Source organism: Gobio gobio (genome assembly GCF_949357685.1).
Source record: "Gobio gobio genome assembly, chromosome: 4".
Classification (NCBI taxonomy): Eukaryota; Metazoa; Chordata; class Actinopteri; order Cypriniformes; family Gobionidae; genus Gobio; species Gobio gobio.
The window spans coordinates 4,410,337-4,436,020 of record NC_137100.1 but is presented as its reverse complement, the minus strand read 5'-3'; the positions used below and the strand labels follow the sequence as shown (position 1 = coordinate 4,436,020).

At 39.6% G+C, this 25,684-nt stretch overlaps 1 protein-coding gene across 1 annotated transcript in view; it reads left to right on the top strand.

Moving 5' to 3' along the window:
- The first annotated feature begins 2,815 nt into the window (after positions 1 to 2,815).
- Positions 2,816 to 25,684, top strand: part of LOC307124794 (uncharacterized protein) — a 43,430-nt gene continuing 20,561 nt past the window's right edge. Inside the window, exons 1-21 of the mRNA XM_079814242.1 lie at positions 2,816 to 2,949; positions 3,342 to 3,428; positions 3,853 to 3,948; positions 6,454 to 6,549; positions 6,654 to 6,761; positions 9,567 to 9,659; positions 9,761 to 9,850; positions 9,936 to 10,034; positions 10,206 to 10,298; positions 10,513 to 10,593; positions 13,787 to 13,885; positions 14,061 to 14,153; positions 14,410 to 14,469; positions 17,480 to 17,631; positions 17,714 to 17,823; positions 18,224 to 18,359; positions 19,376 to 19,382; positions 21,528 to 21,704; positions 22,725 to 22,892; positions 24,441 to 24,569; positions 25,569 to 25,652. Coding sequence (XP_079670368.1) covers positions 2,868 to 2,949; positions 3,342 to 3,428; positions 3,853 to 3,948; positions 6,454 to 6,549; positions 6,654 to 6,761; positions 9,567 to 9,659; positions 9,761 to 9,850; positions 9,936 to 10,034; positions 10,206 to 10,298; positions 10,513 to 10,593; positions 13,787 to 13,885; positions 14,061 to 14,153; positions 14,410 to 14,469; positions 17,480 to 17,631; positions 17,714 to 17,823; positions 18,224 to 18,359; positions 19,376 to 19,382; positions 21,528 to 21,704; positions 22,725 to 22,892; positions 24,441 to 24,569; positions 25,569 to 25,652 — 2,140 coding nt within the window. The 5' untranslated portion in view covers positions 2,816 to 2,867. The remainder of the gene's footprint in view (positions 2,950 to 3,341; positions 3,429 to 3,852; positions 3,949 to 6,453; positions 6,550 to 6,653; positions 6,762 to 9,566; positions 9,660 to 9,760; positions 9,851 to 9,935; positions 10,035 to 10,205; positions 10,299 to 10,512; positions 10,594 to 13,786; positions 13,886 to 14,060; positions 14,154 to 14,409; positions 14,470 to 17,479; positions 17,632 to 17,713; positions 17,824 to 18,223; positions 18,360 to 19,375; positions 19,383 to 21,527; positions 21,705 to 22,724; positions 22,893 to 24,440; positions 24,570 to 25,568; positions 25,653 to 25,684) is intronic.

The window sequence follows — 25,684 nt, the reverse complement described above, 5'->3', positions numbered from 1 at the left end:
GTTAAAACATTGGTTTGCAGAGTTCAGCCCATATGCAGCCATTGAGTTCTATCGCCATCTATTGGCTATTGATATTGTAGCTTTAAAAATAAATTAATACCATCATAGGTCACCAGATGTCACCAAAGTCACCACAGTTTTAGGTTTTCGCTCTCTGGACTTGCTGATATGTTTTTTTTTGTTTTTTTTTACTGAAGTTAAAGAAATATTAAATATAACATCAAAATAAGCATATTTTACATAAAAATATGGTACTTTTAGAGGTAAATATATTCGTTAATACCCCAAAAATCACAAAAAAGGCATAAATTGATTTGAATTAATTGAATTTGAAATTGATTGAATTAATTTTTATCAAAGATGGTGATATAGGCTAACATTTATTTAAAAAAAAAAATTTGAATCATACTTGTGACCTTCGTGTCCAAATGTGTCCACGGAGAAGGGATTTAGGGCTGCAAATGCGAGGCTGGCTTGACTTACAGTTTTTTTTATTCGCTTTGGTACTATTTTCACAAGCAAGGTGTGCATTTTCAAAACTCATAGTACTAATATCATAACAGATCATCAAAAGTGCACTTTTTTCAAACATTTCAGCATATTTTCAATTGTGTTAGTACAATACACAAAACTGCAAAGTATCCTTCTCGCCACAAAAAAATAACTGTTTCATCTATATAAATGTTTCATTCACAGTAACTGCCTTTCATAAAGCTCTTACTATCAAACTTTTTTGTATCTCTTTTTGTTCAGTTTAATAAATTTGTCTATTATTTAATCCAACTGATCTTAATGGTTAATCAATTAATCATTTGGTTCACCTATAGATTTCTTTTAGATATTGATATACATAGTTTCTACTTTGTTTGCAATTTCCGATATGGATAACCATATGTAATTAATTATTTTTACATTATAAGCGATTTATCTTAGATTATAACTACTATGTTCAAAGTGCGTGCGTGTTTGTGGCCTGGTAAACTCTACATTATGGGGACAAAATGTCCCTATAAAGATGGCAGTATCCTAATTCCTTGTCCTTGCGGGGACTTTTTTTTATTTACTGTAATGTAAAAATGTAGAACGTTTTGTGTGATTGATGTTTATGTGCAGGGTTAGTGTAAGAGGAAAGAATATACAGTTTGTAACCATTATGCCTGCTTATACCCAGAAAGATAGTGAACCAGACATGTGTGTGTGAGTGTGAGTGTGTGTGTGTGTGTGAGATGGGTAGGTTTAGGGGCAGGGGCAGTGTAAGGGGATAGAAAATACGGTTTGTACGGTATAAAAACCATTACGCCTATGGAATGTCCTCACATTTCACAAAAACAAACATGTGTGTGTGTGTGTGTGTGTGTGTGTGTGTGTGTGTGTGTGTGTGTGTGTGTGTGTGTGTGTGTGTGTGTGTGTGTGTGTGTGTGTGTGTGTGTGTGTGTGTGTGTGTGTGTGAGTGAACAGAGCAGAGTAGAGTATAAGGGAAAGGAAATAATCAATGACAATGTAACATCAGACTGATCAGAAATGCATCAGAAGAAGGGAGACAGATGGCATCAAATACAGCATTTTACATTACAGTATGTATGCATTTGATTCTGTAAACAGATGACCATGGTAGAGACACATTACTGTAACTCACCCTTATAAAGCTCAACTACAGTAGATTCAGTCATATGGTACATAGAGAGCATTTACTGTATTGGCAGCAAACTCTGTTCTATAGCCCAGAACCTCATGGCTGTGTCGTAACTTCATCACACCTTTTGATAACACACTGAATAGATAGATACTATTACAAACATTATAGATTATATTACATAAATTAGGTAATGTAAGCGTATTTTCTAATGTGGCATCTGTAGCCTGTGTTACTGTAGATAATTCAGCAAAAAGGGTGATTTGAAACATGTATCTTGTATTGTTTGCTGTTGGATGAACTGATTGTTAAAAGGACTAAACTGACAGAATATCATACTGTTGTGTTTCAGTGATTAAACCAAATGTTCTCATTACATATTACAATAATCTTGTGTTTGAAACAATGATTATGTGGACTGAAAATATGTGCCACTGAATTAAAGCACTACATCAGGTTTTGAAAGAATGACTAGCTGTGTACAAGTGTGATCAGTTTAGATTTTTGTACTAAGAGTCTTGAAAATGTACACCTTACTAGTGAAAATAGTACCAAAGCGAATAAAAAAAACTGTAAAAACATATTTACATATTGTACTATTCTGAATTTTTGACTTTTTGATTTTGCCAAAAGAGACTTCTTTCAAAAACAATTAAAAAAATCTTAATTATTCCAAACTCTTGACCAGTAGTGTATTATAAACCAAATTATAATTAATCTATACAAAACAAATCATCTGAATTTAAAAGTGTGTGTGCGTGCGTGTGTGTGTGTGCGTGCGTGTGTGCGTGCGTGTGTGTGTGTGTATGTGTGTGTGCGTGTGCATCAAGCCTAACGGACATCTTTTTTCAAACTATGTCTTTTCATCAAATCCTATTTTGCAACCGGGAAATAAAAAGCGGATGCAGCACTTAACAGCTCGCATGTGCAGTGATTATAATTTTTTTGGTCTTACATATTCCATAATTATGATTTAGAGTGTCATAATTTTGTGAATTTTAATCTCATTAATGACATATCATGACTGTTTGTCAATTTACACTTGTTAATCTCATAAATGACTGTCATAATTATAATTTAATCATATAACTGTATTCCAAATTAATTTATAGAGTACACTTGTAAACAGGTCACTATTCTTTGGAATGAGGAACTGAAAGTTATTGCATTCATCTGTTTTGAATTAATAAGAGAGTTTTGGATTCTCTCTACGAAGCAAGTAACTGCAAAAGTCATGATGGTATATCAGAAAAACAGTTCTGAAGAACTTTTGAAAATGGACATGGAAAATGAACAGAAGACGACATTCAGCAAAGGTTTGCTATGAGACTAAATTATATTTGATTCAGAACGATGTGTTTGTTTAAATGAGAGGAAGAGTTTTAGTTAGTTGTGCAATTACCGTCAATGACACTTTATAATCACTTTCATTTATACGGTTAACAGACTTTTTGTTCATTATATAATGCTTAACAAAGAAATTAACATTCAAATTCAATTTTGCACATCACATTTATGCATTTGGCAGATGCTTTTATCATAGATACACATTTTTATTCTTACTTTCCCTGGGAATTGAACCCATGACTTCGGTGTTGCAAGTGTCATGCGCTACTGTTTGAGCTACAGGAAGGCTGTCTTGCTTTAAAGGCTGATGCAAAAATACTTCAGAGATAAAAGATTTCTCATGGTTTGATGTTTTCTGCAGGTCGTCCATGCGACAGAAAAACTGGCATCTTTGTGCTTCTAGGAACACTCTGCATTATTATTATGATGATCCTGACCTCGGCCATCTGTGAGTACATTAAAGAACATCCTTTAAATGTGTTATGTTATAAAATAAATGCATTTTAGAAAGTGAGTTAGAAAGTGTAATGCAAAAAAAGTTTGGGCGTGTCGAACAGGAGGGATTGCAAATACTGCCTTTAAATTACGCTGATTACAAATTATAGGCCTATAAAAAGTAGAAACTATGACATAAAAGGGCATTAGAAGATTAGAATCATTATTTCGATTTTAATAATTGATATAGTGTGTCATCATTTTGTCATTTATTTCATATTTCATATTTACCAAAGCATGTTTTGTTTATGTGGAGGAAATTAGCTTCCAGAGATAAATGCACACACTTTAAAACAAATAAACCCCTTTAATCAAAATGAAAAAATAATAATAATAATTACGCTGATTACAAAAAGAGTTTTTGATTTTGCTTACAGTTTTTCGTCAACAAAGAACATTCTCAGTGCTGGAGAGTTGGATGGACATTCATAGTTCCAATCAAACTTCAGTCAAACCTGATCTTCAGATCACAGGTGAGAACTTAAAGGGATAGTTCACCCAAAAATAAAAATTAGCCCATGATTTACTCCCCCTCAAGTCATCTTGTGTATGCCTTTCTTCTTTCAGACAAATAAAATCTGAGTTATATTAAAAAAGTCCTTGCTAATCCAAGCTTTATAATGGCAGTGAATGGTTGTGTCATTTATGAAGTTCATAAAAGTGCATCTATCCATCATAAAAGTGCATCCATCCATCATAAAAGTGCATCTATCCATCATAAAAGTGCATCTATCCATTATAAAAGTGTATATCCATTATAAAAGTGCATCTATCCATTATAAAAGTGCATCCATCCATCATAAAAGTGCATCCATCCATCATAAAAGTGCATCTATCCATCATAAAAGTGCATCTATCCATCATAAAAGTGCATCCATCCATCATAAAAGTGCATCTATCCATCATAAAAGTGCATCTATCCATTATAAAAGTGTATATCCATTATAAAAGTGCATCTATCCATAATAAAAGTGCATCTATCCATCATAAAAGTGCATCTATCCATCATAAAAGTGCATCATAAAAGTGCATCCATCCATCATAAAAGTGCATCATACAAGTGCATCTATCCATTATAAAAGTGCATCCATCCATCATAAAAGTGTATCAATCCATCATAAAAGTGCATCTATCCATTATAAAAGTGCATCTATCCATTATAAAAGTGCATCTATCCATCATAAAAGTGCATCTATCCATTATAAAAGTGCATCTATCCATTATAAAAGTGCATCTATCCATCATAAAAGTGCATCTATCCATCATAAAAGTGCATCTATCCATCATAAAAGTGCATCATAAAAGTGCATCTATCCATTATAAAAGTGCATCTATCCATCATAAAAGTGCATCATAAAAGTGCATCTATCCATTATAAAAGTGCATCTATCCATCATAAAAGTGCATCATAAAAGTGCATCTATCCATCATAAAAGTGCATCTATCCATCATAAAAGTGCATCATAAAAGTGCATCTATCCATTATAAAAGTGCATCTATCCATCATAAAAGTGCATCATAAAAGTGCATCATAAAAGTGCATCATAAAAGTGCATCATAAAAGTGCATCTATCCATCATAAAAGTGTATCAATCCATCATAAAAGTGCATCTATCCATCATAAAAGTGTATCTATCCATCATAAAAGTGCATCTATCCATCATAAAAGTGTATCTATCCATCATAAAAGTGCATCTATCCATCATAAAAGTGTATCTATCCATCATAAAAGTGCATCTATCCATCATAAAAGTGTATCTATCCATCATAAAAGTGTATCAATCCATCATAAAAGTGCATCTATCCATCATAAAAGTGCATCTATCCATCATAAAAGTGTATCTATCCATCATAAAAGTGCATCTATCCATCATAAAAGTGTATCTATCCATCATAAAAGTGTATCAATCCATCATAAAAGTGCATCTATCCATCATAAAAGTGCATCTATCCATCATAAAAGTGCATCTATCCATCATAAAAGTGTATCAATCCATCATAAAAGTGCATCTATCCATCATAAAAGTGCATCTATCCATCATAAAAGTGTATCTATCCATCATAAAAGTGCATCTATCCATCATAAAAGTGCATCTATCCATCATAAAAGTGTATCAATCCATCATAAAAGTGCATCTATCCATCATAAAAGTGTATCTATCCATCATAAAAGTGCATCTATCCATCATAAAAGTGTATCTATCCATCATAAAAGTGTATCAATCCATCATAAAAGTGCATCTATCCATCATAAAAGTGTATCTATCCATCATAAAAGTGCATCTATCCATCATAAAAGTGCATCTATCCATCATAAAAGTGCATCTATCCATTATAAAAGTGCATCTATCCATCATAAAAGTGCATCTATCCATCATAAAAGTGTATCTATCCATCATAAAAGTGCATCTATCCATCATAAAAGTGCATCTATCCATCATAAAAGGGCTATGGATAGATGGATAGAAATGGATAGATTCACTTTTATGATGGATGCACTTTTATGGACTTCATAAACGAGGCAACAATACAATTCACTGCCATTGTAAAGCTTGGATGAGCCAGGACATTTTTTAATATAACTCCGATTGTATTTGTCTGAAAGATATATCATATACACCCAGGATGACTTGAGGGAGAGTAAATCATGGGCTAATTTTCATTTTTGGGTGAACTATCCCTTTAAACATAGATTCTTTTTTTATCAAGCACTATATATTTGAACATGCACATATATTTAGTTCAAGAAAAGAATATTGAGACATTGATGACCGAGTTTGCCTCTTCGTTGAGTTCAATCACATACAAACAAGAGGAAGACCTACAAAAGCAATTTTGCGTTATTATACTGTACTTTTAAATTCTCCATCACCAACACATGAATGTGATTAATCTAAATAAACCACTTTTTTTCTACCAGGACACAACTGTGTCTGTCTGACTGTAATAACAGGGCGTGTTTTACTTCTTTTTCACAGAGCACCAGCAGGATCTGTCACACACTGAAGTGAAGAGTTTGATGAACAGTTTGAGCTCTTCTGTATCAGCGCTGACGTCCAAACTAAATGATTCAGGTCTGCAAATCTTATCATTTAAAGGAGACAATCATAAGAAATACTTTTAAGGGGAAACTCTCATATTATCGCTCATGAATATATATATTTTTGTCCTTTCACAGTTGGCAACCAGGAGCAGAAACAGACTGAAACACTAAAAATATTAGACAATATGAAATCAGCTGTGACATCTCTACAGTCTGATCTACAAAACAAGCAGCGTGACTTTGGTAAGACACCATTTTATAACGTTATTTAATGCATTATAAGACGTTATAGTGTTACATTAGTTAATGCACTGTGAACTAACATGATTATTAATATTTTTATTGAATAACATTAAAGGTGAAGTAAGCGATTTTTGAGAAACGCTGCTAAAATCAGACCTCTTTATTTGGAAATAACAAAAAAAACAAAAAATCAAGTCAGGAATCTTGGTGTGATTTTGGTGTTTCAGTAGTCATGTCAAAGCAATAACTAAATCAGCATACTATCATCTGAAAAATATAGCAAGAATTAGATGCTTTGTTTCCAGACAAGACTTAGAGAAACTTGTTCATGCTTTTATCACCAGTAGGGTGGACTATTGTAATGGTCTTCTTACCGGCCTTCCCAAAAAGACCATTAGACAGAACGCTGAGCAGAACCAGAAAATATGGCCATATCACACCAGTCCTCAGCTCTTTACACTGGTTTCCAGTTACATTTAGAATAGATTTTAAAGTATTATTCCTTGTTTATAAATCACTCAATGACCTAGGACCTAAATACATTGCAGATATGCTGATAGAATACAAACCTAACAGATCACTCAGATCATCAGGATTAAGTCAGTTAGAAATACCAAGGGTTCACTCAAAGCAAGGAGAGTCTGCTTTTAGTTATTATGCCAGCCGCAGCTGAACCAGCTTCCTGAACAGATCAGATGTGCTCCAACATTAGCACTTTCAAATCCAGACTCAAAACACATCTGTTTAGCTGTGCATTTATTGAATGAGCAATGTGCCACACTGTAAAAAACCAGGCCGATCACACGAAAATTTTTCGCATGCATATACGCACTTTATGGTGTATTATACGCACGAACCCCCCACCCCCATCCTACCCAAGAGCGTGTCATATACACGCCATAAAGTGCGTATCACATGCACGTGAAAAACAGCGTAACATATGCACGCCAAAACTCAATTTGCTGTATACATTCCAATCAAAGCTTTAATCACCAATCACAGGTGGTGATAAGAGTCACATGATGAATCAAAGTTCATCACAAGCAGCTTTGGACAATATTAATATATGGAAAGTGTCATTCACACAAACAGTAAACACCATCATGGTAACACACATGAAATTTAAAAATGCAATAAACATTCATTTAACAACATTAGATGCAACATGAAACCCTAATGCACATCACTGATTGGAAAAAAACAAAGAAGAAACAGTTATTTCAATGAAAATACATCAAATGTGACGCGTCACGCAGGGAATTCTGGGAATGTCAATTTACGGTTTTTCACTGTAAATTACACAACGACTTGTTCTTTTTCACTTCAAAAAACTGTAAATTTAACAGTATTTTACTGTAATGTAAAGTAAGATCTATCACAGTTTCTTAACCAATTAACTGTTTTTCACCGTAGCATTTTTACAGTCTTTTACCGTTAAAATCACATACATTTTTTACAGTGACTGTACGTCCGACTGATTGCACCTTATCTTATCTATGTATCATCATTTTATTCTTTTTTAATTCTCTTTACAACTGTATATTTCTATTTCTTATGCATCTTTTGATTATTATTTTTGGTTAGGGCTGTCTGACTGGAATAGATTGGAAAAGAAGAGCAGTGTGCTTCGCTTCATTCCGCATGTGAAGAGTGAGGCATAATTATACTAAGTGTTAATGGTATAGAAGTCACTGATAGCGTTGTTACGTGCTAAAGGCATGGGTAAAACGGTAGCAGACAGTGCAAAGAAGCGGACTGAAGAAAGGGGAGGCCCTGCGGGGCATAGGTAACGTCCCCTACAGGAGCCCGTCCTGGACCGACTTGTAAAGTATAGAAGACATTGCGAACCTGCTCCATCTCTTCCATCTCAGATTGGGGTACCCCAAATTTAGAGAATCAGGCAGTTAGGGATCTATTTGTCATCTTTTTTTTATTATTCTCTTTACAAATGTTTTAATTATCCTTGTTTTTATTTTTTAATTCTTATACATGGTATTTTTATTTCTTATGCATATGTTATCATTATTTTAATACATTTTCTATGTAAAGCACTATGAATTACCATTGTATGAAATGTGCTATATAAATAAACTTGCCTTGCGTCTCCCATAGAAACAAAATCTTTCCTCAGTGACACTATAATGCACTGTCTGATGCGATACTATAGTAGACGATTGCATGGTTATAATTTTCTCTCTAATATTATCAATCTTGTAAGTAAAGAAGTTCATAAAGTCATTACTGCTGTGCTGTGCTGTTTAGAAATGTCTGGGGTTGAAGCTTTTTTCGAGTTTAGCCACTGTATCGAATAAATACCTTGAGTTGTGTCTGTTTTCTTCTAAGAGGGTCAAAAAATAAGCAGATCTAGCAGTTGTTACTGCCTTTCTGTATGCAATAGTGCGGTCTTTCCACGAAATGCGAAAAACCTCTAGTTTTGTTTTCTTCCAGCTGTGCTCCATTTTTCTGGCTGCTGTTTTAAGGGCCCGAGTGTGCTCGTTGTACCACGGCGTTGGACTACTTTCTTTAATCTTCTGTAAGCGCAGGGGAGCAACTGTGTCTAAAGTGCTGGAAAAGAAAGAGTCAATAGTTTCTGTTGCAACATCTAGTTCTTCTAAGCTATCTGGGATTCTGAAGAAGATTATTTATAAAGCAATCTTTAGTGGTAGAAGTGATAGTTCTACTATATTTGTAACAGGGAGTCGGATTTGCAGCAAATATTAGAAATATTTTTCTTTTTTCTCATTCACAAAGCCATTATTGCTATGCACAGTGATAAGTACTGACTGTTTTTGTCTTGTGTTAAAGAGTCTCTGTCGAGCTCAATGAGTGACCTGAAGAGTTCAGTGTCAGATCTCACTTCATCTGTCGCATCTCTTTCTTCTCAAATACCAGTCACCAGTGAGTAGACCCAACTTCACATGCACAAAACAGCACTCCATTCAATAACAGTCCAGGAAATGCACACACTCTACACACACATCTACACTTCTTTTCCACAGAGCAGGATGAGTCTCTCACAGAAGTGAAGAGTTTGATGAACGGCTTGAGTTCTGCTGTATCAGCGCTGGCGGCACAACTGAATGATGCAGGTGTCGAAATCTTTTCATTACTTCACATGAATATTGTCTTCTGTGGATTTAAGAAGTTTTAAAACAGAAACCTTTTTTCTCCCAGTTAAGAAGCAGGACCAGAAACAGACTGAAACCGAACGATCGCTGGACAGTTTGAAGTCATCCATACAGACCGATCAACAAAACAAACAGCGTGACTTTGGTGAGACAGAAACATTAAATAAAAAAATTTAAACAGCTATTGAAATATTCATAGAAGCATGAATACATATAAGTTTGCATATAATTATAGAATTACTGTAAACTCCAATATGCCCACGGTGATCTTGCTGATCCAGTTTATTGTATTTATGGCTTTTCTCTCCTGTTAAAGAGTCTCTGTTGAGCTCAATGAGTGACCTGAAGAGTTCAGTGTCAGATCTCACTTCATCTGTCGCATCTCTTTCTTCTCAACTATCAGTCGCCAGTGAGTAGACCCCACATTACATGCACAAAACAGCACTCCATTACACGACAATCAGGGTGTGAATTATGGAGTGGGGCGGTTTGAACCCCCCAAAGGACACCAAAACAGAAGTATTTAGTAATCTGAAGTCAACAGGTTGTGTTAAAAGCATTACACTATTACACAAGTCTCCTATATTCAACATCTAAATGCAACATCTACTTCTTTTCCACAGTGCAGCAGCAGAACATAACGAGTTTGACTGACAGTTTGAATTGTGCAGTATCAAACTTGACATCCAAGCTGAATGATGCAGGTGTGGAAATCATTTAAAGAGTTACTTCAGCGATTAGCATTAAGCTTTGTATCAGTAGAAACCCGGTTGTAATATTCGAATGATCATGCTTCCCCCCTCATATCCCCCTGAGACGAGAGATTTATGTATTTTATGTCTGGAAAAAAGCCTCCGATAACGCAAATATCGTCATTTTGCGTAATCTGAGGCTTTTTTGTCCAGAGGCTAGAGACTACAGCCAGAAGAAGGAGCTAGTTCCGCATATTTTCAACTCACAGAATGTAAATGCGCACGGCCGCTCGGGCATTCATAACGGAGCGGAGTGGAGCAAAGCGAGTGTTCTCAATGAATTCCTATGAAAGTTAAGCTTCCATATAGGGATGCACCGAATCCAGGATTCAGGTTCGGATTCGGCCGAATATTGGGCTTTTTGACGGGGTTCGGTTTCTGTCGAACCTCAAAAATTTTTTCCACCGAACCGAACCCTAGGCTTGCACTACGCTGGTCGAACGTAATGATGCCGCCGTTGAAAGTGAAAATGGAACTCATGAACAGAAAACGTGGCAGTACTTTAAGTACCTAAACAACAGCCGCTGTTAAAACATTTGCGTATGAAACATCCGAAAGAATACGAGTTGTGCATGAGGGAATCTACAGACAGCAGCCAAAATTTATTTTATTTTACCGTGCTAACAGCTGCATACAGATCAAAATATAGCCTAAATAAAAATAATAAAATTAATAGGCCTACACTAAATATTTTTCACTTAAATAATTACCAAATTAAGATGACAAAACAAAAATACACTGAATCCGTTTGAAGCTTTAAAGCAGCACTAGGTAGGTTTTGCTCTCGGGGTCCTCCTACAGTTGGGAAACAGTATTGTCCTCTACTACTGTCGTAAACTCTGTCATTCTACATCAGGGGATGCATCGCACGTGCATTTATTGACATGACAACCATGATAGCCCTGAACACTGCAGGAGGAGTTCACCTGTCTATGGAGTTCACATGCGTGTTCTGCTTGCGTCGCGTGTGAAATGTCTTCATCCCAGGTACAGTGGCATATGTTTCAGCATATCATATGAATATAATTTCATGGGTTTTTTTTTTTTAAACCGCCAAATGATCGCGATGCTCACGTTTACAAGCCATCGTCATTATAGTAGCCTAGTCTATTGGTTCCCGTTTTAGAGAATCTATATGATACTTCAATTCAATGTTTGAGTGGTAGGTAATAACCATATATCGTCAATATTATAATATCAAGCTACCCTAGATGAATCTGCAAATTTGAAAAATCGATTTGCATTATAGCTTGAGGCAAGACAAATAAACAAGTATCACAGACATGTTAGGTATCCTAAAATATGATTTTATACGTCTTATGTATTTACTTGCAAGAATGTAGCCCCTCCTCCTAAAAACGATACAGACCCCGTCAGGCTATGGCAGACGTGTCATTCAACCTATTGTAAGACGATGTATCATCACAGTTTTATTGTTTGTCAAATAAAAATAGCAGGCCTAGGCTACCTCAATCCACACCTTGTATTTTTTTTGTGTTTTTTTTAAATAACATGTTGGCATTTGGATGACTGTGCACGCGCCTCCTGCGCTCTCCGTTGTGCTGTTCTTTGAAACGACAGAGGACGACTCGGGTAATTTTTCTATAAACCATCAGGAAACAGAGGCCAGAAGAACTTACGCAACAATGTTTACTTTCGTAAACTTGACCAAAACCATACGAAAAGTCTTAAACAAGGCTTCAGATGCACTGATGTCTCGGGAATATAGAGAATAACGCCTCGTTAGAGCGGCCAGCCTCGGAAAGCATCTTTCATTTGCTTTCCAGCAGTCAGAAGCTTGTACTGCTGCTGTATTTTTCTGTCGAAATGGTCCCACACAGTAAGCTTTCCATTGCTTCATTTTGCGAAATATGTCTGGTTTGTGGTTGCACATGTGGACGCGCTCCGTGAGTGGATTCAGTATTCGGCCGAACCCCAAAAATCTGGATTTGGTTTATAAACACTTCCATGGACAGGAACTGAAAATGTGGCACACTGGACACACACCGTGAATGACTGTGAGGCCGTGAATGAACGACAATGCAGCCGTGAATGAATGCCGGGCGGCCGCGCTCGTTTTAGTTTCGGTTTAGAATTAGCGCCAATTCGGGGGCGGGTTGCTTGAATTGTGGGTTCATGAAAACACAACAACAAAACGGTACAATGACAAACTCTCTTAAATAGGCGCATTTCGCTTTGAAACCAAATCTTCCGCGATCATCTGGTCTGTCAGCTCTTCACTCTCGTGATGAATGAGATCTGACTCCTGCTGTGTTTGTGCTGTGACTTTCATCCGAGCAGACACGTTCAGTTTTTAATTGTAGTGTCTGTTCTCTAACTAAACTAAATTATTTTATTACTATAAAAATCAAAACGTCGGTGGGGTGGCTTGGGAGTGGCCTCGTAGGGCAGCGAAGCAAGTGCATTCTGGGAGTTGTTGTCTTTCATCCATTTGAGCCAAAAATCAAGCATACTGCGTTAGTTCAGGCAGGCCACGTAGTCAAGCTCCACTATCAGCTGATTGGAAAAATTCCAACTCCGCCCCTATCAGCTGATCCGATTCCTATGCACTCAATTGGCAACTCTCAAACAGGGCGCCTTACTTAAGTGTAGCTTCACTTCAATCTGCCTGCTTCTGCTGCTTTGTAACCCACCTCCTCCACAGCTCCTCCTTAAACTGTGTTTAACTTAATCAATGTCATTGTGTTGTCATTGATGCATACTCTGTTCTAAATGGGGGATTTACTCTGCCCTCCCAGTTTAATAATGGGAGGTTGTCCCCAGAATCTGCTGCTGTTCCCTGTCTTGGCTTTTCATGGAGCTCATGAAAAGGATGGGGAATTTAAAACAGAGCCATATCGCCAAATGTAAATTTTTGCAAATATGCAAATAAAAAGTAGACTAAAAGTTTGTCTATGCTGTTTTTGACTTAAGTGGACCTGACTGAAATACATTTTCTGGCCTAATTGAGTCTAGAAGGCACCAACTTCTAAAATAATTTCACATTTCTACTACATAAATGACCCAATTTAAATACACATTCATCTTTCCAGTGGTGAAGTACCGCTTTAATAATCTCACATAATTTGTGTTATCTTTGTACTGAAAAAGAGAATTCTTTTAACTGCAGCCTTTTTTCTCCCAGTTAAGAAGCAGGACCAGAAACAGACTGAAACAGAACAATCGCTGGACAGTTTGAAGTCATCCATACAGACCGATCAACAAAACAAACAGCGTGACTTCGGTGAGGCAGAAACATTAAAAAAAGAAATCTGCTAATATAAGAAGCACGAATACATAAAAGTTTGTATGGTAGTAGTTAGACTTGCATAATATAATTCAAAACATTGACGTAAACTCTTATGCACAGAGTAATCTTGCTGATATATCATATTTACGTCTTTCATCTGGTGTTAAAGAGTCTCTGAGGAGCTCATTGAGTGACCTGAAGAGTTCAGTGTCGGATCTCTCTTCATCTGTCGCATCTCTGTCCTCTAAACAACAGACCTCTGGTGAGTTATACACTCACAGTACTCAATAATGCATAAATAATGCCATATTGTACTCAATTGAATCTATTTAATTTCTCTCTTTTTTAGTTCAAGACATGATTTCAGAAATATAATCATAATTGTTGATTTCACGGGCCTGCATGCTGATACTGACATTATTCTTTACATTGGAAATAATTGGATTGAAATGAAATTCACAGGACACTGACGGCCGTATGTCTAGCAAGATCTGATGTTTTTTCTTGTTGTATTCTAGAGGAGAGAGTCATGAATGCTCTGAAGGATCTGAAATCTAACACGAGAGACAAAACAACAGGTACTGCATCTATAATCTTAAAAATTAAGCTTCCAAAAGGGGGTTTCTCAGCGATGCCATAGAGAGAAGAACCATTTTTGGTTCCTCAAAGATTCAAACATTCTTTAAAGAACCATATTTATCAGTGTTAAGAACATTCTTAAAAGAACAATTTTACACTATAATGAACCTTTTGTAGAATGGAAAATATTGTCCCATATTCATGAAGACCACTACTAACAGTTTCTGACATTTTCAGTGCATGAGATTGTCTGGTTTTGTTGTTGCCGGTGTCCTTTCCGGTGCCGGTGATTTCATCCTACCCATCAGATGGTCCTACTAGGGTTTGCTGCCCATGCGCACATATTTAATATTTATAAAAAAAATAATATTTCCATTGTTTTCAGGGTAGGGTAAGGTATGGATGTTGTATGGATGTTAATAAAGCCTTAAACCACATGAATATGATGCTGGTAGCACAATCTGATAGGTAGAATTATTTGCTGTTGAATTGTGCTACCTACTGTTTTAATGGGGGGAAGCAAAATCTGACAAGGAAGGACAAATCGACAGAGTATGCTGGTGCTCTTCTTGAAAGGGGGCCGGAAGCACCAGCTCATTTGCATTTAAAGGGACACACACACAAACGGTGTGTTTTTACTCAGCCCCCAAAAAGTGGCGATTTTAAAGGGGGGGGGGGGGGGGGGGGGCATTTAACACATGTCAATCTTGAGTACCTAGAGAGTAGTATTGCATCCTTCATATCTCCAAAAAGTCTTTAGTTTTATTATATTCATAAAAGAAAGATATGCTGTACCGAGTCTTTCCGAATAAAACCGAGCAGCTGGAGGCGTGTCGTGTGGGCGGAGCTAAAGAATCACATGGGCGCGCAGCTATTGCGTTGAGAGCGTCTGAAAGCTGTGGCATCCTTAAGCGTGGGGAAAAAAACGTTATCCTAAATAAACCATGGCTATCAATAAGATTCAACCACACATATATGATCCAGAATCTGATCCAGAGGCTGAAATTGAACAGGAGCAGCAACGACGACGTCTACAGCAGGACACCTCTATGTGGTATGAACTGTAAGTTAACTGTATATATTTGCTTAGCGGCTTGTCATGCGCGAGTTTTACAACATTTGTGTGTGTTTACTCATGGTTTATGAGGACATGATTTTGTTTATGGACTGTATGCGATTTAACGATAGCAGTAGCAAGCGGAATGGTTTTGCACGTCAGACTAGTGTGTGTTTACAAAACAGTCCATAGCTAACAACACAAAGACATTTGAAGCAGTTTTACTCATCGCCTGCTTCCAACGCACGACCGTTAACCTTTAAGGACAACTCCGGTGAAAAATGAACCATGTGTTAATTAACACATGGTTACCGAGTATATCGTTCTCTGGGATGTGTTTTCATGAAAATCGAATGTATCTCTAAAAACAGATAATCTTATAACGCTAGTATATGGGGCATATAATAAGTCAAATTAAATCGCTAGTTAATACCACTAACAAGGCTCAAAATAGCCTCACACTAACACGGTAGCATAATGAGGGTCCCTACATGCAAACCGAAGCATTGAGAACTTTGTAAGTGTACGAACAGTTTAATAAGAAGATTCTTCATAAAGACAGTACATTACGCGTATACAGACAGGAGCCATCTTGGAAAACAGTCTCGACAAGTCGAGCCACGTACGCTGTGCTAAATGATGAACTGTGACTTGGAATCTCATTTGGTCCATTGTTTCCGGAAGAAAACACTGAACGCAACAGAGAAAATAAATAAATAAAAATATATATTTTTTAAAAAACTGAACGCAACAGAGGATACACACCAAAGGATACACACTAAAGAGATGACGGATTATTCAACCGTGGCTCGACTTGTCGAGACTGTTTTCCAAAATGGCTCCTGTCTGTATACGCGTAATGTACTGTCTTTATAAAGTATCTTCTTATTAAACTGTTCGTACACTTACAAAGTTCTCAATGCTTCGGTTTGCATGTAGGGACCCTCATTTTGCTACCGTGTTAGTGTGAGGCTATTTTGAGCCTTGTTAGTGGTATTAACTAGCGATTTAATTTTACTTATTATATGCCCCATATACTAGCGTTATAAGCTAATCTGTTTTTAGAGATAAAACTCTTTACATTCGATTTGCATGAAAACGCATCCCAGAGAACGATCTACTCGGTAACCATGTGTTAATTACCCCTAGGTTCATTTTTCACCGGAGTTGTCCTTTAATCGCTGGGATTGCTCCATCTTTCAGCATTAGGCGAGCTACAAATCTGGCATCGAACTGGGCCTTGTTTATAAACCATCTTCGCCGAAATGCAGTGAACAAACAAAACACTTGCACAGCTCCGTTGCTTTTCCGGAAAAACAAACTCCATCCACTGTCCCATTAACGCTGGTGTCTTTGGGAAGCTGTACAGGGTTGTCTTGCCCTGACAACCAAAAACACACTTCTTTGGTTGATTTCGTGAAGTCCAGTGACTGTAGCGCAGCCAGCTTCCCTAAAGCCGAGCACAGCCCGTTAATGGGCGTGCATTTGCTCTCTCGCTCTAGTCGCGCGTGTCGCGAGCCCTTGTGGACGTCACGCAGACCCATACTCGAAAATAACTTTCCGAAACTTGTGACAAACTGGAAGGAGTATTTTTGGCACAGAAATACTCCCATCAAACGTCCAACTTATTTTTTTGAAACATGTTTAGCAGTGTCTTTAACAGTGTAAAAAGCATTTCACCCCCCTTTAACATGCTATAAAAAATGCTGTATAAAATTATCTGTGGGGTATTTTGAGCTAAAACTTCACATACACACTCTGGGGAGTCAGAGACTTATTTTACATCGTGTAAATAGGTCCCCTTCAAACGTTCTTCATGTAACCATAGATGCCAATAAAGAGCCTTTATATTTAAGTCTAGCGCTACTTTATGTGGTTAAATCTGCTGTATATTCATTCCTCTCTTTCATACCTCTTATTTTGTATCTTTTCTCTCTCTCTCTCACACACAGACGTCCCTGTAACCTGTAAATCTGGCTGGAAATCGTACAAAAGCAGCTGTTTCTTGTTCTCTAGTGATAAACTCAACTGGATTGAGGCACGAGATTACTGTAAAGCACAGGACGCATTACTCCTCAAAATACAAGACGACGACATGGAGTGGGTGTGTAATGCTCATGGTGTGCGCATAAAATTGCATTTTGATATCTTTTTTTAAAAAATTCGGTTTCTATCTTACCCCCAAGGAATTTCTGAACAGCAATACCGTAAACACGCAGTACTGGGTCGGTCTAACGGATCAGACCACAGGCCAGTGGAGATGGGCGGATGACACTCCTTACTTCATGAACACAGAGTGAGCCGATTCATGCATTATATCTCCTCAGATAAAAACAGCTTCATTCACAAAAACATTTCTTAGCAAGCATGCACTAAAATAGCATACATTTCAATATACACTTGACTAGAGGTTAAGACAAATGTTGGCCTCAAGATGGCGTTTATCCTAAATATGATTTAATATCCACTAAAAGGATTAGTTCACCCAAAGATTAAAATTTCCTGATATTTAACTCACCCCCATCTCATCCAAGATGTTCGTGTCTTTCTTTCTTCAGTGGAAAAGAAAGAAAAATTAGCTTGTCAAGTAAATGCATCTTGCCTTAAACAAAAAATTAATCTTGGATGGGATGCCAGAAAGTTGTTCTATATGCAGATTAAATGGTGTGACATTTGTTTATTGGCATTATTCACAGACGCTGGGCTCCCGGGCAGCCGGATAACTGGACAAAACACGGCCTGGGAGAGGAAGGAGAGGACTGTGGGCAGATTATATATGTTGGGAAACTAAATGACAACCACTGCTCCATCAAAATGCAATTCATTTGCAGAGTGCAGAACTGAAACTGAAAATAGCTGTGGTGCTAGGAAATGTTTTTTATTTTGTACTTTTTTTTTATTTTGGTAATCAAAAAGCATGTCTAATTAATTGAAATCATGAAACAATTAACGTCAATTTCTTAAAAGTTTAACAAAAATTACATGTTCAGGGCTCTATGAAATATGTTTTTTTGTTTTCTCTCAAATTCCGTTTTATTTTTACCAAATTCTGTTTTAAGATTTTCCATTTTAATGGTTTAATTACATTTTAATAATGTAATTGGGGTCTGTATGATGCGAGTAAGAGTCTGAGCTTGTTTTGTGTGAGAATGTTAGCCATAACTTAAGATGTTTTCGAGTTCAGTTCTGTGGCTTGTCCTTGAAGGGAGATATGGCAGTGCACAGGGAACGATAGCAAGACCCAGCTGTCAAGCTGACCTCCCAATTGACCTATCGGTAAGCCCCTCCCCTCGAACGCAGATGAGCCAATAGCAGTTGAGTATCAGTTGCGCTGGGACCGGAACTCCGACATCTTTAGGTTTCAGCGCCATAGAGAAACATTGGAAAATCCAAAGCTCTCATCGGTTTGATGGTGTTTATGCTACAAAAATGCCTTAGGTACTGTAACACTGATTCCAGAGATCCTGAGAGGATTTTCTGTTTGTCAAACTCTCATTAAGTTACGATTAAAGTCCCTGCTAACATACAAACCGAAATAACTAACTGTTCTCACGTCATGTAACGTTAAAACTGTCGGTCAAAAACACGAAGGTCTACATTTCAGTGCCTCTCCATATTAAACTGGTTAAATGTAAATTTATTTAGGTCTACATTATCTGTCTTACTAAGGAGGACTCTTATTTTGATGGGTATTAGTTTACGGGTAACGTAGTGAAACGAAGAGCTCGCACACAGTTTATCGGAGTTGTTTTGCAGATACAAATTTTACCAGTTAATAACTGCACCCCTGAAAAGTCCTACGCTCAGTGTATGTTTATTTACTGTGTTTTTGTCTAATTTTATTGTAGGTTAATGGTAATGCAACGGAGAGAGATAGTTTGTGAATGTGACGTTAATGCGCACTTCTTATGTTATGTTTGTTCAGCTCTTACGATTACTTTTTTGGAGTGAAAAACGATGTAATAAACTTCATAAACCATCAGTAAAGTTTGGCCATCATTCGGACGGGATATATACTCTACATTCTGTGTCAAAAAACATCTTGGGATAAGGTTTTCACACTGACAGCTGTACATTGTGAGATATAGCAACTCCGTTTGTTTGTCCGAGTTAGCAACAGTAACTAAGGGGGGCGGGGCTTACAGATAGGTCAATTGAGAGAGATAGAGATGGTGAGGTGGGAGAAGGAGGGGGTCAATATCTTAATCAGTGGCGGCTGGTGACAATTATTTGTCGGGGGGGGGCAGTATCAAGATTCATGTTGACTAAATTCAAGCATTAAAGAGAAAACAGTGTCTTCACTTTTATCTTTTTACACATTTATTTCCCACATATAATTGAATGAGGAAAGGAAAAACTAAAGAAAACAGCAACAACAGGCTATGCATGTTGACTACTTGAACATAAATTTTGCTCTCCTTTCTTTCTGGCCAGCAAATTTCTCAATGACTCTCTGATTAAAGTCAGTCATCTCAGTAGTGTCATGACTTTTGCATTGTTCAGTCAGATATTTGAGGTCTCTTACCTCCGTTGTACTCCACAAAACTTTAGTACTGACACTTTGAAATAAAAGACAGGGAAAGCAATAAAGGGCATTGCTAACAACACATCCAGCCAGCCACCTACGTTTCTCATAACAAGCGCATGAAGCTCCGAGTGCAGCTTCCTCTTCTGTCACTGGCCGGCTGCTGGATTTGTAAATCGCGTTGGTCCGGTTCGGGATCCTTTATCCTTTTTTTTCTTCCAACGAACGAGTTGTGAAAGAATTTGGTTTAACTGTACTTGAGCACTTGAGTACTTGAGCGAGCTCTTAACACATTATACTCCATCACGTCTATTGTGGTCTCAAAATTCTGACCAGTTGATAATACCAAGAAAATCGAAATCAACTGCAGGCAGTCGATCCTTTTCCTATTTAGCACCTAAACTCTGGAACAGTCTTCCCAGCATTGTTCGGGAAGCCGACACACTCAGTCAGTTTAAATCTGGACTAAAAACACATCTCTTTACTATGGCATACACATAGAACATTATCAATATTATTAATTATTATCATTATTATATCAATATTATAAATATTATTCAAATCAATTAAATTATTGTTTTAGGCTGCATTAACTAGGTCAGTCAGAACCAGGAACAATTCCTGTAACACCTGATGTACTCGTTACATCATAAAAAGAATGGCATCTACGCTAATGTTAGTCTCTCTGTTCATCCCGAAGTTTATTGCAGTCAGCCGGATCCAGGCCGTATCCAGATCAGATGGTGGACCTGCACCCAGACATGACCAACGCATCCCTGAAGTGTCTGCAGAGACCGTGTCAATTAGACTCTCCCCTGAAATGTCCTTATCGACACGACATCCCAATATACAGTCTCTGGCGTGATGACATCGATCTTTCCGGGTAGTGAGTGATGTATGAAATGTAGTCCTCAGATGAAGTGACAGTCCGGGATAGAGTGCCCTCTGGTGGTAACCACGGGGCACTCTCACTGGTGATCGTGACATAGCCCCCCTTCAAAGGAGCGGCTTCCAGACACTCCTAAACTGTCCAGGAGGGAGGTGGAGCGGAACCGGGGGCAGGATGGAGACTCAGGCAGAGCAGGCAGCCAGGATGGAGCAGGCTGGGCAGATGACCAGGGTGGTGCGGGCCAGGCAGGCAGCCAGGGTGGAGCAGACCAGGCAGATGACTAGGGTAAAAGCTGACCACCATGGCGGAGCAGACAGCAGCGCAGATGGGCTTGAAGACACCCACGGCGGAGCAGGCTGAGCAGGTGGCCCGTCTGGAGATGGAGTCCTCTCTGGACTCGGGACAGGAGACATAGTCATCTCTGGATGCTGGTCAGGGGCTGGAGCCATCACTGGACGTTGGTCAGGGACTGGGGCCATCACTGGACGCTGGTCAGGGGCTGGAACCATCACTGGATACTGGTCAGGGGCTGGAGCCATCACTGGACGCTGGTCAGGGGCTGGAGCCATCACTGGATACTGGTCAGGGGCTGGACCCATCACTGGCATGGCGGCAGCCATCTCGGCAAAGGGATCTGGCGTGGTGGCGGCCATCTTGGCAGAGGGCTCTGGCATGGCAGTGGACATCTTGGCAGAGGGCTCTGACGTGGCAGTGGATATCTTGGCAGAGGGCTCTGACGTGGCAGTGGATATCTTGGCAGAGGGCTCTGGCGTGGCAGTGGATATCTTGGCAGAGGGCTCTGACGTGGCAGTGGATATCTTGGCAGAGGGCTCTGACGTGGCAGTGGATATCTTGGCAGAGGGCTCTGGCGTGGCAGTGGATATCTTGGCAGAGGGCTCTGACGTGGCAGTGGATATCTTGGCAGAGGGCTCTGACGTGGCAGTGGATATCTTGGCAGAGGGCTCTGGCGTGGCAGTGGACATCTTGGCAGAGGGCTCTGGCGTGGCAGTGGACATCTTGGCAGAGGGCTCTGGCGTGGCAGTGGACATCTTGGTAGAGGGCTCTGACGTGGCAGTGGATATCTTGGTAGAGGGCTCTGGCGTGGCAGTGGACATCTTGGCAGAGGGCTCTGGCGTGGCAGTGGATATCTTGGCAGAGGGCTCTGGCGTGGCAGTGGATATCTTGACAGAGGGCTCTGACGTGGCAGTGGATATCTTGGCAGAGGGCTCTGACGTGGCAGTGGACATCTTGGCAGAGGGCTCTGACGTGGCAGTGGATATCTTGGCAGAGGGCTCTGGCGTGGCAGTGGATATCTTGGCAGAGGGCTCTGACGTGGCAGTGGATATCTTGGCAGAGGGCTCTGACGTGGCAGTGGATATCTTGGCAGAGGGCTCTGGCGTGGCAGTGGACATCTTGGCAGAGGGCTCTGGCGTGGCAGTGGACATCTTGGCAGAGGGCTCTGGCGTGGCAGTGGACATCTTGGTAGAGGGCTCTGACGTGGCAGTGGATATCTTGGTAGAGGGCTCTGGCGTGGCAGTGGACATCTTGGCAGAGGGCTCTGGCGTGGCAGTGGACATCTTGGCAGAGGGCTCTGACGTGGCAGTGGATATCTTGGCAGAGGGCTCTGGCGTGGCAGTGGATATCTTGGCAGAGGGCTCTGACGTGGCAGTGGATATCTTGGCAGAGGGCTCTGACGTGGCAGTGGATATCTTGGCAGAGGGCTCTGGCGTGGCAGTGGACATCTTGGCAGAGGGCTCTGGCGTGGCAGTGGACATCTTGGCAGAGGGCTCTGGCGTGGCAGTGGACATCTTGGTAGAGGGCTCTGGCGTGGCAGTGGACATCTTGGCAGAAGGATCTGGTGTGGCGTCAGCCATCTTGTCAGAGGGATCTGGTGTGGCGGCGGCCATCTTGGCAGAGGGCTCTGACGTGGCAGTGGATATCTTGGCAGAGGGCTCTGGCGTGGCAGTGGATATCTTGGCAGAGGGCTCTGACGTGGCAGTGGATATCTTGGCAGAGGGCTCTGGCGTGGCAGTGGATATCTTGGCAGAGGGCTCTGGCGTGGCAGTGGACATCTTGGCAGAGGGCTCTGACGTGGCAGTGGATATCTTGGCAGAGGGCTCTGGCGTGGCAGTGGATATCTTGGCAGAGGGCTCTGACGTGGCAGTGGATATCTTGGCAGAGGGCTCTGACGTGGCAGTGGATATCTTGGCAGAGGGCTCTGGCGTGGCAGTGGACATCTTGGCAGAGGGCTCTGGCGTGGCAGTGGACATCTTGGCAGAGGGCTCTGACGTGGCAGTGGATATCTTGGCAGAGGGCTCTGGCGTGGCAGTGGATATCTTGGCAGAGGGCTCTGACGTGGCAGTGGATATCTTGGCAGAGGGCTCTGACGTGGCAGTGGATATCTTGGCAGAGGGCTCTGACGTGGCAGTGGATATCTTGGCAGAGGGCTCTGGCGTGGCAGTGGATATCTTGGCAGAGGGCTCTGACGTGGCAGTGGATATCTTGGCAGAGGGCTCTGACGTGGCAGTGGATATCTTGGCAGAGGGCTCTGGCGTGGCAGTGGACATCTTGGCAGAGGGCTCTGGCGTGGCAGTGGACATCTTGGCAGAGGGCTCTGGCGTGGCAGTGGACATCTTGGTAGAGGGCTCTGGCGTGGCAGTGGACATCTTGGCAGAAGGATCTGGTGTGGCGTCAGCCATCTTGTCAGAGGGATCTGGTGTGGCGGCGGCCATCTTGTCAGAGGACACTGGCGTGGCAGCCATCTTGTCCGAAGACACTGGCGTGGCGGCCATCTTGTGAGCAGGTTCAGGTGGGGAAACCACAGGACAGGAAGGTGCAGAAAACATGTGTCTAGCGATCATCAGCACTGGACACAGTGATGGGCCAAGCTCCGTAGCCATCGGAGCTTGATGTACGGTGCCCCCTCCCAAAAAACATTTAGGGGAAACTTCCTCCTCTACTTCCCCAACAGTTTTTTTTTGGTCTTACACGTTCCATAATTATGATTTAGAGTATGTCATAATTTCGTCAATTTTAATCTCATAAATGACATATCATGACTGTTTGTCAATTTCCACTTTTTAATCTCATAAATGACTGTCATAATTATGACTGTAATTTTGATTTTACTAATGTCATAATTATGATATTTTAAGTCATATTTAAAATTTACCAAAGCATGATGTTTTCTTATGTGACGGAAAATAGTTTCCATAGGAAAAAAATACACCAGTTTAAAATGAATAAACCCCTTTAATCAAAACTTTCAAAAATGTCTTTCTGCACCACAATGTTCATTTGACTCTTTCTGCGTAACTGAAGGTTCAAACAATAGACAGATAAACCACAGTGACCCTGAGATAAAGCATGATGCTGAAAACACAGAGAAAGCTATTTTAATTACTCGTTTAGCTAATGCGTTTATTCTTTGGAAGGAGGAACTGAAAGTGCTGTGTTATCATACCCTGTTATTGCATTCATCTGTTTTAAATTAATAAAGGACTGTTTTGGATTCTCTCTACGAAGCAAGTAACCGCAAAAGACATGATGGTATATCAGAAAAGCAATAGTTCTGAAGAAATTTTGAAAATGGACATGGAATATGAAAAGAAGACGACATTTACCAAAGGTTTGCTATGATACTAAATTGTATTTGTTACAGAAAAATTTGTTTGTTTATATGAGAGAAAGAGTTTTAGTTAGTGTCTGGTAACACTTTATAATCACTTTCATTTATACAACTAATAGACTTTTTATACATTATATAATGCTTGAAGAAAAGAGAAAAATTATAGCACTTCATTATTCATATTTGAATGTACATGAACTATTGATCTGAACATTGAGACTAAAGTTTGTTAATGACTCTGTGATACCAAATGTTTTTTGATGCCAACATTTTGAACAGTTACGGAGCCCCTAAAGGGACATGGTGATGGAAAAAATATGACAAAAGTTCTGCGTTCCTCTGAAAAACGTTGTGTTTATTCACAAATCCTTTGATTTCCTACACAAAAACGTTTGCATTCCACCGAGAAACTTTTTACGTTTGCTCACAAAGAACTTTGAAAAAGCGAACGCAAAGTTTCTCAGGGGAGTGCTAAACATTTCCGAGAGAACGCAAAAGCATTGACTTATTTTTTCATCCTATGTCATATTTTTTTTCCACCACCATGTCTCCGTACAAAGGTCGACTGTGGCCAGGAGGAAAGACTTCTTAAAATAGATGAGAATGAATCCTCGAGGAACCAGACTCATCAGTCTGTGAAACCGGAGGATAATGTGTTATTTATTAAGGTAACGATTAATTGTAAAGATACTAATTAAATTGTAAGCTTTGGAGTTTATCCTAAAACATCTGAATGGAAGCAGCATGAAGTGAAGTGTTTTGTAAAACTCTTTCCTGATCATATTACACATCACATTTACATTTATGCATTTAGCCACATTGCATTCAAGACACACATTTTTATAAGTTCATACTTTCCCTGGGAATTGAACCCATGACTTCGGTGTTGCAAGTGTTGTGCGCTACTGTTTGAGCTACAGGAAGGCTGTCTTGCTTTAAAGGCTGATGCAAAAATGCTTCAGAGATAAAAGATTTCTCATGGTTTGATGTTTTCTGCAGGTCGTCCATGCGACAGAAAAACTGGCATCTTTGTGCTTGGAACACTCTGTATTATTATTATGATGATCCTGACCTCGGCCATCTGTGAGTGCATTAAAGAACATACTTCAAATGTG